The 14,053-nt window shown below is 43.2% G+C and overlaps 1 protein-coding gene across 2 annotated transcripts in view; it reads left to right on the forward strand.

The window, feature by feature from the left end:
• MACROD1 (mono-ADP ribosylhydrolase 1) overlaps window positions 1–14,053 on the forward strand; it is a 323,148-nt gene that overhangs the window by 285,744 nt on the left and 23,351 nt on the right. For both annotated transcript variants that reach the window (XM_089482984.1, XM_089482983.1), the window contains exon 5: window positions 6,346–6,462. In XM_089482984.1, coding sequence (XP_089339110.1) covers window positions 6,346–6,462 — 117 coding nt within the window. The remainder of the gene's footprint in view (window positions 1–6,345; window positions 6,463–14,053) is intronic.

The raw sequence follows: 14,053 nt of genomic DNA on the forward strand, positions 1-14,053 counted from the left end.
TTGAGTGGAGTCATAAAATTATAGTTAGAAGGTATCCTATGGACTAGGGATGGCACCCCTTTCCTAGTGTAAGAACCTTTCCTATTGTAGAAATCTGTTGTGGAGAGATTGGCATCCAACCTCCGTCACCTTTCAAGGGAGTTTTTGAGCAGCTTGAAACATCTTCCTAATGTTGTGTTGGAGTCTCTTTTCTTGTAGGTTTGGGTCTGACACTCTGGAGCAGGAGAGGAGGACGCATCATGTTGGACAGCACCAGTCAAATACTAAGGCCGCACCGAACCATTTAGTCCCACTTACACTTTAAGGGCCAGCCCAAGATGCTTTGCTGCTTGTGGCAAAGGACAAGGCATTGGTCCCACTCCATATCCAGGCCATTACCAATCATCCCCCATTTGCGCAGCAATCACATCCGTTTTTTAAAAAGCAGAAACATGCCAGCTTCAGAGCAGCCAATATTGCACAGCTTCACAATTGCATGACTGGACTTGCCATTGCCATCACACTCTCTTCTTGGCTCTCCCTTAACCCCAGCTAGCTACCCTTTGCTCTACCCAGTGTGCCTTTGAGGTTTATTTTATTTTTATTTATTTTTATTTTAATCTGTCATGCAATTCATGCTCTCCTAGAGCCACCGAATCAAAGAATCGTAGAGTTGGAAGACACCACAAGGGCCATCCAGTCCAAACCCCTGCCATGCAGGAAATCACAATCAAAGCATCCCTGATACATCTATCAGCCTCTGCTTAAAAACCTCCAAGGAAGGAGACTCCTCCACTCCTCGAGGGAGTTTCTTCCACTGTCAAACAAGTCTTACTGTCAATAGGTTCTTCCTAATACTGAGGTGGAATATCTTTTCCTGTACCTTGCATCCATTGTTCTGTGTCCTGTTCTCCAGAGCAGCAGAAAACAAGCTTGCTCCCTCCTCAATATGACACCCCTTCAAATATTTAAAGAGAGCTATCATGTCACTTCTTAACTTTCTCTTCTCCAGGCTAAACATACCCAGCTTCCTAAGTTGTTCCTCATAGGGCATAGTTTCCAGGCCCTTCACCATTTTAGTCGCCCTCCTTTGGACACGCTTGAGTTTCTCAACATCCTTTTTGAGTTTAAGTTTCCTTAAAAAGATAAAAATGGCAGGGGTGAATGAAGAGAATCAAGCTACTTCAGAATAGAAATAGGGATTGGGGACAGGAGAAGAGCAGGAGATACTGACATCTTGTGACTGCCGATATTTCTATAACGTTTTGCACTGGGGAACTTAGTGGGATTGCGATGTCATTGATGGGTTTCCCCTGTCAATGAAAAGGGACACCCTAACTGTGCTTGGAAGACACAGAACCTATGGGACGGAGGTGGTGGCATGCACTGTGTTCTGGGCCTTCAAGTCCTTTCCAACTTATGGTGACCCTATGGGGTTGTCTTGGAAAGATGTATTCAGAGAACGTTTGCCATTGCCTTCTCCTGAGGCTGAGAAAACGTGACTCACCCAAGGTCACTCAGTGGGTTTCATGGCCAAGCTGGGACTTGAACCCTGGTCTCCAGATTCATAGTCCAACACTCAAATCATTATGCCATACTGGCGTGAATTAAGTATCAGAAGTGGAAGTCTAGACCTCCCTTTATGTGAACTAAGTATTGCCAAAGCCACATTTTCCTGGGTCCCGGGTCTAATCTCCTCAGATGCCAATAGACTGTCTTCTTTCAATGTTGGTCATTGACCATCATCCTCAAGCACCCAGCACTACAGCTTGGAAAAGTTAATTTTTTGGACTACAAATACAAGCATCCCCAATATGTATGACTGCAAGCCATGCTGGCTGGTGCTTCTGGGAACTGTCATCCAAAAAAAGCAGCATTTTCCAAGCTGTGCCCAGCATCAGCTGCCTGGTGGTCTTGGTTGTTTGAAGAGTGTGGGTTTAACCCAAAGCCCCTAGTTCAAACCTTATGAACATAAACTCCACAGAAGGATAGGAAGAAGGAGAATTTATCTCCAAGCTTTCCGTCAGTTTTGAGAAAGCAGCTGCATGCATTGCTCCCCAGTCTACAGTCTTCCCACTGGATTTGCTATATCCAGGCTTCCCTGTCTGATCGCTGTGGTCAATGCATGCATTTTCCTCTCCTCTTCTGTGAACATGCGAAAGAAGCTGGTCAAAAAATGGCTATTGCCTCTGTGTCTTTTTATCGACTCCCCTCGGAGTGCCGAGAATGAAATATTGTTTTATGGATTAGGAGATGTACTGAGAATGAGCTAATAATGGACCTCCTGATCAATGCCTCTCTCTAATGGACTCAAGAGTGGACAGCAAATCACCCTTTAGGACATGGACGACCAAGCCAAGCTCCTCATCCTCTCTTACTATGCACATTTGTTGTTGTTATGCGCCTTCAATTCAATTCCAACTCATGGTGATCTCTCCTTAAAGTTCTCTTGGCAAGATTTATTCAAAGGTGATGTCTCATTGCCTTCTAAGGTCTCCATCTCTGAACAGGGATTTGAACCCTGAACCCACAGGGTCTTAAGTCAAACACTCAAACCGCTATTCAGTACTGGCATATATGTTATCCGCACAGGGAGATCTAAAATGGTGGGATTGGGTCAAAAAGCTGTCGCATCCAATAGCCTGTCTTCCTCAAGGAGTCCCTCCATTTGATTCTTTTCGAAGGAGTTTATCACATGAGGGACTATTGCAAGTATAAACAGTGAGTAACCCGTCATAATCCCGCAATTGCACTAATGGTTTTCATACGACACTGGGTTCAAAGTGTTATTATCCCAGGAATAACCCATGATAATCGCGCAATTGCACTAATGGCTTTCACACGACGTTGTGTTCAAAGCGCTGTTATCCCAGGAATAACCTGGGATAATCGCGCAATTGTGCTAATGATTTTCACACAATGTCAAGATGAAACATGATTAAAGTGCCATTATCCTATGAATAACCAGGCAAGAAGCGGCAACAACTGATTCGTGGGATTTTCCCGTGAATGTGTGTTTTGCTGGTTATTGCCTGGTTATTCTCTGGTTGTTCATGGGATAATGCCTGTTGTGTCAATCGCATTATAATCTCAATTGCACAATTTTGACAGGTTGATCATCCAATTTCCCCCCATGTGATAAACTTCACATTCTCCTCATTGACGTTGGTTCTGACTTTGTGTAAATGAGGCAGCATGGCATAGTGGTTTGAGTTTTGGCCTACAGCTCTGGATGCCAGGGTTCGAGTCCCAAGTCAACAACTCACTGGGCAAGTCACATACTCTCAGCCTCAGGGGAACCTTCTCTGAACAAATCCGGCCAAGAAAACCCCATGATAGGCTCACCTTAGGGTCGCCATACGCCAGAAATGACTTGAAGGCACACAACAACCAATGGTCTTGAATATGGGATGGGTTGAAATGTGGGATGTGGGCCTTTTCTTTGCTTGAATAAATATTGAGGGAGACCTTCCCTGGCATGTAGTCTCAGTCAAACCTTACCAAAAGCCTCAGATCACAAAATCCAGAATGTAAGAGGAAAATGCCAGACTTCACAAGCGAATATAGTAGAAACGGAGCCATCTCCCAGTAGGGGAGTTTGGCATGCGGAATGCCCCAGGTTCAGTTTCCATTTTCAACAAAAAACGTTCCATGCAAAAGTGATTTCTTTGAAGAAAGGAAAGGTATGTGAAGTCAGGAGGCTCAGCAGTATGAAACAAAAATTGCAGAGGTCCTTTGGATCAAACAAAGAGAAGAGTAGCGATCCTTTGAGGCAGGAATTGGACTGCACCTCCCAGCAGCCCTAACCAATTTGGCCAATGCTAAGTTGCAGCATTTAGAGGGACACATAATTTCCGCTCCCGATTTAATCGTTTAGGGCATGCCAGGCAAATTGTACAAGTAGGTTGTACCAGCTCTTTTATCTATGAACATATCTTGCAGACATCTTTTTCTCAGCTAGTCTCAAAGGCATACCAAGATCAAGGTGACCAGACATCCTCCTTTTCCAAGATATGTCCACCATTTCAATCCTCTGTCGAGGAGGAATTTCAAAATGTCTTCCATTTTGAGCATGAGAAAAAAAGCATGAATTTATATTTCTGTGAGTGTGTCTAGTTTTTATTTTGGCACGTCTTCCATTTTTGTTTCAACTTCTTATGTTTTTGTCCTCCTTTGTGGTTTGGACATCTGCCCACCCTGACAATGATCCTTTTGCATGATGCATGATATGTATTTGACTATATCTTTACTATAACTGCAAAGAAAAGAGTCTGACCCGCCATTGTTAGTTTAGTTAACATTGTTTGGCTTTCATATTTAATAGTACAGTGGACCCTTGTTATCTCCTGGGGTTTGGTTCCAAGATCCCCCATGGATAACAAAATCTGTGGATGCTCAAGTCCCATTAAATATAATGACATAGCAATATGGTGTCCCTTATAAAAAATGGATATTTGAAATTTATACTTTTTTTGAACATTTTCAAACTGTGGATACTTGAATCTGTGTATGAAAAATCCATGTATAAGAAGGGCTGACTGTACAGTGTTAAACCACCGTCCCGACCATGCTTGTGTTGCAAAAATGACCAGGAAAGTTGTCCGCCATAATGGAGATGCCCACTTTCCCCGCCGACAGAGAGCTACTACTGGCAGTATTCTTTTTGGCATTGGCTGGTATAATGCCCTGCAATGGGGCATTTCACAGGCAATACCAAGAGGAGTCAGTTTTGCACATTTGGGAGCCAAAGCTGCTCCATTCCACCACAGTAAGGCCTATGCAAGCCTGAAGTTGGTATACTGCATATGCTCATGTATAAGTCTAGAAATTTAGGTTAAAAAATTGACCCCAAAAAACTGAGTCGACTTAACCATGGGTCAATGTAAGCACTGTATTTTAACGCATATATATATATATATATATATATATATATATGGTGAAAGGCAAGAGTTTAATCTGCCCTGGAAGCACTGACCACCTTCAACTCTCTCATCTATCCAGCCTTTAGTTTGCACAAATAGTTATGCCCGCAGGAAACTTGTAAGTTCTTTGGCATTATTTTCCTTTACTTCGTCCTTTAAATCCTTCATGGGTCATATCAAAACCCATAATTTTGGCCCCTAGACTTATACATGAGGTCAACTTATAGTAAGTTTTACCCTCGACTTATTCATGGGTCATATCGAAATCCATAATTTTGGCCCCAAAACTTGCCCTTGACTTATATATGAGGTCGACTTATAGTCAAGTATATATATGGTAGTTAATCCTCTCTACTGTTGCTTTCAAGGAATAATCTAGAATGCAAAAAAAATGCCTTTTTTGCAGATTGCCCACCCACCCACCCACCTTCACCTTCTGCATTGAGTTAGCAGGGCATCTTTGACTGATAGCGTGATATCCAACGTTCTCCAAACAGGTGCATCAGAGTTAGTAAGGAAACCCTTTGGAAAGTCAAGTGGATGAGCGAACGCATCTTCAATAAGCAGAGGGCTTCTTCAGAGAGCAAATTTTGATAGCTTGAAGAATGTTAATGTTTGCTGTCAGCAGTTATGTCTATTACGCTTCCTAGATAAGAATCCAAAACAGATGGTGCATTCTACGACTGAAGTAGAATGGTGTATTCTAATAAAAGATTGCATCCGGGGGGAAAGGCAGTGTGTGAATTGAATAAATATAAAAATAAAATAAAATAATATTGGTTGTGCAGATGCAATTTCCTATGTGTTTTTCTGATGCATTATCATTGCTGTTATGTATCATTAATATAGTTTCAAGGGGCAGGTGATGTGACGGATTGTTGTTTTGTTGCTGTTGTTGTGCCTTCAAGTCATTTCTGACTTACGTTGACCCTATAGTGAAGCTATCATGGCGTTTTATTGACAAGCTTCTTCACAGGGGGTTTGCCATTGCCATCCTCTGAGGCTGAGAGAGTGTGACTTGCCAAAGGTCACCCACTTGGTTTACATGACTGAGCCAGGATTCAAACCCTAGTCTCCAGAATCATAGTTCAATGCTCACACTGGATACACTGTTCAAAAGTCACATTTAGTGCCAGTTAACAATACTGGATTCAGTACACATCTAGTCAGGCTTGATATGGTAAGAGCATTAAACTGGGATGTGGGAGATCCAGATTCAAGTCTATGCTTAGGCATGAAACTCAGACAAGTCACATGTTCTGTGCCAAGCCTACCTCACAGGATTGTCATGAAGATAAAGTGGGAAGGAAGCCACAAGCACCACTTTGTCAAAGGAAAGTCAACATGTTTGTTGAACTAGTACATAAAACACTTAATAAATCCTGTGATAGCCCCATTCTGATTCTTGCATTAATAAGGCATTTTTTAAACATTGCTTTTGCAGTGGACGGGTGCATCCATCGTGCCGCCGGGCCTTTGCTCAAGGAGGAATGCCGCACCTTGAACGGCTGTGAGACCGGCAAGGCCAAGATCAGCTGTGGTTACCGTCTGCCAGCCAAATGTAAGTCACTGGCGCATGCCAAGCTTCACAGGGCAGGGAGCACTTCTGGATTCAGTTAAACGTCTTAAATCTTCACCCTGTAATTTTTTGCACACGTTGTAAATGTCGTAACTGTCGCTGACCACAGATACAGGCACTGAAGAAAACTGTGTCACGATGCATGCAAAAGCATCTCTCTCATGGTCTTTCCCCCACACTATTGTTGTACTGAAAGAACAGGAAATATTGATTAACTCAGAAAATATATATATATATGTGTGTAATGCATGTGTTTATGTGAGAGGACTGTGGGTTTTTTTAGCATACGTAACACCACACAAATGCAAGAATTCCTTATCTCCAAAAACTGGAGAAATTGGTGTTTCCTGCTGGGCTGCCATTTGTTGCATTGGGTTCGCAACAATCATGAAAGTTGGCATTAAAATCCCATTGTCTTTCCTGCCTCTTCCTCACAATAGTTAGTATTTTCTTCTCCTCCTAGACACATCTCTTTTTCTTCCACATTCCTCCCCAATAGGCTTCTCTGTCTGAGAACAAGCGGCGTGTGTTAATGAAAACCTGCCTGGAGAAACGTTGCTCTCACACTTTCAGTCTGATAATGCAGCTGCGGAGGAAGATGGAGAGGGTGCCTTGAGAATAAGAACAATAATGTGCAAAAGCAGGGAGTGGAGATGGCAATTCAAAGCATCCCCCCCAAAACTGGGGTTGAGAAGGGAGTCAGTCACTTACATCTTTTGCACTGAGAGATTAGCATCTGTGAATCGATTCAAAACCGATTTGCCATCCCCACTACGTTTTAAGGCAGCGTATCTCTCTGTTACATTTAAATCTGATTTGAAGTCCCATTTGCCACCGTTCTAGGTCAAAATGGAGGCACCACCGTTTCCTGAATGGTGGCTGCATGACCTGATTTGATCCAATAACGCATTCACGCTATCGGAAATGCAGATTGTTGCACTTCCTAAAAAAAGGACCGCTAAGGGATCCAGTGCCAAATGCACCAGTTTAAATGGGCTTTTCGGTGCCATTGCGAACGACCCTGAAATAATCTGGTTTCCACGCCAGGTTATTTTCGTCATGTGAATGGCCCCAAGGTGTAAATGATTTGGCTGTGGTGGACATGATGGCGGGTCTAAGTGGACACCTCTTTGGACAGACTTGGAGAGGGGCATTTGGGGCTGCGTTCCTTTCCCAATAAATGCAATGGGAATGCAAGCCATTGCTTGGGAGGGATTTTGTATATTCCTGAAATTGGCACATTTCTGTCCTTTCTGTGGAGGAAAAGCAAGTTTCTAGACTTATGGCTCCAGAGATAAGACTTAAATGCATAAAGGTAAAGGTAAAAGTAGCCTCTTGACACGAACCTCTAGTTGTAACCAACTGCAGGAGACTTACGGCTCCAGAGATAAGACTTTGATGCATGCATCTTATTAAAAGGTTCAGAGAGCTAGAGGGGCGGGGGGGAACTCTGTTCTTAAGGCCAAGTACATGCTAAATTAAGGTAGAATTCAAAGCTATAGCTGTGTTAGTCTGTAGAATCAGTATGCAGAGAGATCTTATGGCACCTTTGAAACTAAGTGAAAGACAGAAGTTGGCAGCATGGACTTTCCTAAACTTCAGTCTACTTCCTCAGATGCAAATGTAAATGCATCTAAGGAAGCAGACTGAAGTCTACAAAAGCGCATGCTGGCAACTTCTTTCTTTCATAGCTTTTGGTGGGTTTTCCGGCTATGTGACCATGTTCTAGAAGAGTTTATTCCTGACGTTTCGCCAGCATCTCTGAATGCATTCGCTGAAGATGCCGCCACAGAGGCTGGCGAAAAGTCAAGAATAAACTATTCTGGAACATGGCCACGTAACCCGAAAAACCCATAAAAAAACTATGGATGCTGGCCATGAAAGCCTTCGTCTCCTCCAACTCTATGATTCTATGATTTCACATTCTTTCTTTCTTTCAGTTAGTCCCAAAGATGCTAAATTAAGCAGTGAAAGAAATGCATTGTTAGTATGGATACTTTTGTTTTTATAACATAGAATGTTTTAACAAGTGTCGCTTAAGAGCACTTTCCAGCTCCTCTCCCGGAAGGGATTCTTCATAGTTTGAAGTCTTCAAGCGATGGCTGGGTAGCCATCTGTTAGCAATGGTCAAGGTGGCTTTCCTCCACCCAGAATGGAGTTGGACTAAGTGACTTTCTGGCCGCTGCTCCAGCATTATGACTCTGAGGTCCTAGGCAGGCAGGCAAGCCAGCATATTTTCCTTTACGCTCAAGAAGGAGAGCTGACATTTAACACAAGAAGAGTGATAATGTGCGTTAACTGAGTCAGGAAATGGGAGGGGGACAGATATTCCCAAATGAGCATTAAAATGCTTCAAAATGCATGCTTGATGTCTGCCTGAATGTAGGTTGTTAATTCAGGTTGCCAACGTAACTTCGCCATCTGGAAGTAGGGGAGCGCTTGAGAATACAGAACGTGGCAATCCCTAACTTTGCTTGTCCCATTTGTCTGATACCTTTCCGTCTGCCCAAAGAACTGAGAGCAGCATTATGGCCTTACAACAACCTTGCAAGGTAGGTTGATACAGATAACCAGTCGCTCAGGTTCAAAAGTCTATGCGGCAGTAGTCTGTAAAAGAGTCAAAAGGGTTTGTTGGGATCTGCTGGGGTTTAGTTCCAGGATCCCCCCGTGGATACCAAAATCTGTAGGTGTTCAAGTCCCATTAAATACAATGCATAACAAATATTTAAAAATGCATATACATTTTTAAAATACAATGCATAATGTATATAAAATGGCAAAATCAAGGTTTGCTATAGTTTGTGAATATTTTAAAGCTGTGGATGCTTGGATCCGTGGATGAAAAAACTCATGGAAATGGAAGGCTGGCTGTATTTTATTACAAATTTCACCTCTTGTCAAATTGGTATTAGTTGGTCTTGCTTAAATACAGTAGGCCCTCCTTATCCACAGATTTTTTAATTCAAGCATCCATGGATTGAAAATGTTAAAAAAAATTGATAAATTTCCAAATAGCAAACCTTGATTTTCCATTTTCTATAAGGGACACCATTTTGCTGTGCCATTATATTTAATGGGACTTGAGCATCCATGGATTTTTTTATCCATGGGGGGTCCTGCAACCAAACCCCAACGGATAACAAGGACCCTGTACAACAAAAGCCTCTGTTTAACTTAAGGGATGAGTATATAGAAATGGGTTTTATATAGACAACAGGAGCAGCAGTTCCTTTTTGTTTCCTCTATGAAACAAGCCATAGCATGCTTCCAGTCATGAGAGCAGAGAGTGGACTTAGTTCACCTGCATAGAGAGTAAGCTATCATTCAAATACAATTGCAATCATAAATGTTATTACAAAACCTCATGATTACAGACATCTGCAATTTAAAATGCTCCAGATGTGTTGCAAAGGCCTTTTTTTTGTAAATAGATTTTTAATTGCATTTAATTTTTAATTTTATTAGTAATCACAAACACAGAAAAAGATTTGGGTAAGCCATTCACGTCAAATAATGCAAAAATAAGAAGGGAACGAGGAAGAGATCTAAGGGAAAGAGGGAATCGGAGGCGAATCCTAGCCTTCTAACATGCACTGGAAGAAGCTGCGCACATCAAACTGATGTCTACAGAACGCACGTCTCCAGGGACGCAGGCTGAATGCGCTCATATTTGTCTGCTGTGCGCTCACATCGAGGCGTACGCACCTCAAATAGGGACAAAGACTGCAAAACATTAATCCTTTTCATGGTTGTGGAGGAGCTGCTGGCGTACCATGCGTTTAGCAATCCCGACTGCATTGTGGGCCCCACAGTCTGTTGCTTGCCGGTGACAGAAGGTTTCAGACAGAAGCACTCTCATTTAATAGTGCTCCGGGAATTGTGGGACCCTCTAGATGTTGTTGGACTGCTCTGCTTTGCAGTCAGTTGTGCAGAATGCTGGGCATTGCAGTTCCAAGACCACCTGGAGGGCCACATCATTCCAATCCTGACCCTGATTTAAGACAAGATGTACATACAGTGGGCCTTTGGTATCCGGTGTTTGGTTCCAAGACCTCTTGTGGATACCAAGAGGATTCCATTAAATACAATGCAATAGTAAAATGGTGTCCCTTATATCAAATGGACAAAGCAAAGTTTGCCTTTTGCCATACACGCAGGCATAAATTCAGTGGGCCCTTGGTATCTACTGGGGTTTGGTTCCAGGACCTCTCGTGGATACCAAAATCTATAGGTGTTCAAATCCCATGAAATCCAACTGCACAAAATAACTGACCAAAACCAGCAGTCCAAAGATGAAGAAAAGGCCTGCAAGGACAAGGGGACCTTCAGAACATGTCTTGAAGGCATGGCTAGAAGGTTCAGATGGACCAATGATGGAAGCTTATTCCAGAGATCCAGAGGGTATGTGCATTGAAGAAGTTACCTGCTAAGTTATGGCAACCCCATAAATTTCATGGGATTTTCATAGGAAGGGAATACTTAGTGGTCATTTGCCACTGCCTTCCTCTGAATGTCTCCTACAGTCTCCCTTCCACAGGAGAGCTAGTGTGGCTTAGCGGTTTGAGTGTTGGACTACAACACTGGAGATCGAGGGTTCAATTCCTCACTCGGCCATGAAACTTAATGGGTGCCCTTGGGCAAGTCACAATCTCTCAGTCTCAAGGTAAGACAACCGCAAACCTCCTCTGAACAAACCTTGCCAAGCAAAACCCAAGAGGCAACCCTCTTGTGTCTAGCCCACAGCGGATTGCTTTGCACAAAATCCATTCCTCCCCCCAATACCTTTGTTGGGATGGTTCTTGTATCTTGTGCCATCCACCCCTGTTGTCGATTTAAAATAATTCCATGCTTAAAAATCAAACCATGAAAAAACAACCCAGACATCAAAGGAGCCCATAAATTACATCCAAATCCTAATTATTGCAATCACTCCAGTTTTAATGAAGTAAAAGGGGAGAGGGCAAGGGGAAATCTTCCCGCTCTTGCCCCACCGCATTGCAAAAAGCCAGCTCTCATCTCATCCTCTTTTTTAAATAATTTGCAATTGGCATTCTCTCTGCTCAAAACCAGCCCTCCTTAATAAAAAAAAATAATAATTAAGCAAATGAGGCAATGGCAGATTAATCAAAGTCCCATAAATACGGCTCTTAGCTCATCAATGGCTAAGTGAGCAAACGGAGAGCGGCTTACTTAGAGAAATGGCGAAGTCCAAATGAATCTATAGCTGGGCGGATGAAAGACACACAGAGTGGCTGGGTTTGTTTGCTCTTTGCATGAATTCCAAAATGCTGTAATAAGGAACGTCTTCTGGGAACGTCAAAGTCGCTCTTTTCTGCTCTTTAGAATTGACTCGGGATGGTTTGGCTGGAAGAGACATTAAAGGTCATCTTCTCCAACCCTCCCCTGTGCAATGTATGATCTTCTTATTTTTGGCCAAACTGTACCTCTTCAGTACTGCATCGCTGTAGCCAGAAAGTGAGATGGAAAATTCACTATCTAATTCTAAACCTTACCCTTAATCCTTGGATTTATTGTAAGACTATCAGGCATGGCTGGTCAACCTGTAGCCTCCTGGACATAGCTAGCCCTTGACTTGGTTGCAAAAGCCCTTTGCAAGGAATCAGTTTACAAGTCCAGGGAGGGTGAACGTGTCTATCCCCAGCTGGGTAGGAGAGAAAAGACAGAGAAAGGAGGAGTTTTAGAAAGATCTTGTAGCACCTTTGAGACTAATGGAAAGAAAGAAATTGGCCTATGAACGCTCATGCTGCCAATATCATTCTTTCCGTTAGTCTCAAAGGTGCTGCAAGATCTCTCTACAGAAGGAAGGCCTTGACAGAGCAGGGATTGAGTTGAAAGACTGAGTAAGACTGTCCACTTTTGCCAGAAAGTGAGCCACTTTCTCTAACCCTCCACCCCCAAAACTGTGACATAGAGACTATAAAACATGGCCCCGCTTGCAAGGATGGTTGAGCTCAGCGCATGTGAAATACACAGCAATGGCCATACTGTAAATTCGAAGGATTTCATGGCTGGCATCCATAGTTTTTTGTGGGTTTTTCGGGCTATGTGGCCATGTTCTAGCAGAGTTTATTCCTGACGTTTTGCCAGCATCTGTGGCTGGCATCTTCAGAGAAATGGCAATACTGTTGTTGGTTTTTTTCTCATTTAACTGCAGACTTGGAGATAAGTAGAAAGAACAAGTCTGGTGAGATATTTCTAGGAGCAGATATCAGTGCGAGGTGGGAATATTTTTGGTACGTGATAAAGGACTGATTTGATTTACTTGTTAGCTGTTTTACCTATGGGGAGGGGTCTGAAACTAGTTTGCTACTCATCACATAGCTTTTTGTGGGTTTTTCGGGCTATGTGGCCATGTTCTCGAAGAGTTTGTCCCTGACGTTTCACCAGCATTTGTCTCTGGCATTTCAGAGAATGCTGGCATGGAGGTGAATGGGATTTATACACTGTGTGACCCTTGCTCTCAACCAAGGTTCTTCCTCTCAACTAAGAATCACACAGTACAGTATATATATACCCCACTCTCTTCCACGCCAGCATTCTCTGAAGATGCCAGCTACAGATGCTAGCGAAACGTCAGGAATAAACTCTTCTAAAATATGGACACATAGCCCAAAAAACCTATGGAAAACTATGGATGCCGATCGTGAAATCTGAACATGAAACTTTTCTGGTTCCTCTCCTTACTCATTCTGTGCCCCACATAGTAACAGGAGGCACAGGGAAGGTTTTAAGTCTGGTAAAAGCAAACAAAACATTCCTTGAATATTGCATTCACCCTTCTCTCCTCCCCCCCCCCCCTTTCCCTTTTTGACGCTCTAGACATCGCAGTCTGTTTGTCTCCAGCTTTATTGTTTGCATCTTTGAAAAATTACTGTATTACCCGAAATCAGTGCTTGAATGGTTTTACTCAAATGGTGGACTCACTCTTGAATTCCAAAAACAGTAGCTTAAGGAACTGTATCGATGCTGGAAGGGGCTTCTCTCATCCCCCTGTGTTTGGAGGAATGCCATAAAGTAGCGTAAAAAGCACAGTGTAAACAAAAGCAGATGGCTAAAGTGCGCAAGCCAACTTTGGACCAAAGGGGAAGATAGTAAATCCATGCGTTTCATGGCTAAGGAGTAAGCAGAGTTGCCAGGTTGGTACCATTTCAAGATCCTGAGATTTTTCAGGGCCTTGGTGATATCATTCAGCTTGGTACATTAAGCATCAACCGCCGTGGCGTATTCTCACACCCCATTGAAAACAATGGGGTGCATTCTCATGGCACCATATGTTTAACTGTCATGCGGCTTCAGCATAAGCTTGAAGCCACATACATTGCGCCCGTGTACGGTGTGGGCACACTGTAATGGGAGAGGTCTCGATCGGGTACGGAATGCCTCTGATCTGGGCATGGAGCTGTGTGATAATACATGGTCCCAGTCCGGTCTCAGCCCCTGCCCAAATCGGGGGGAAAGCAGTGCAATAATCTCCATGGTTTCCAGGCCCTTCACCATTTTGGTCTCCCTCCTCGGACACTGGAACAGCGAACACAACATTGGGAGTCTCAGA

The sequence above is a fragment of the Sceloporus occidentalis genome, unplaced genomic scaffold (genome assembly GCF_023333645.1).
Source record: "Sceloporus occidentalis isolate IW3139 unplaced genomic scaffold, rSceOcc1.0.p SCAF_20, whole genome shotgun sequence".
Taxonomy (NCBI): Eukaryota; Metazoa; Chordata; class Lepidosauria; order Squamata; family Phrynosomatidae; genus Sceloporus; species Sceloporus occidentalis.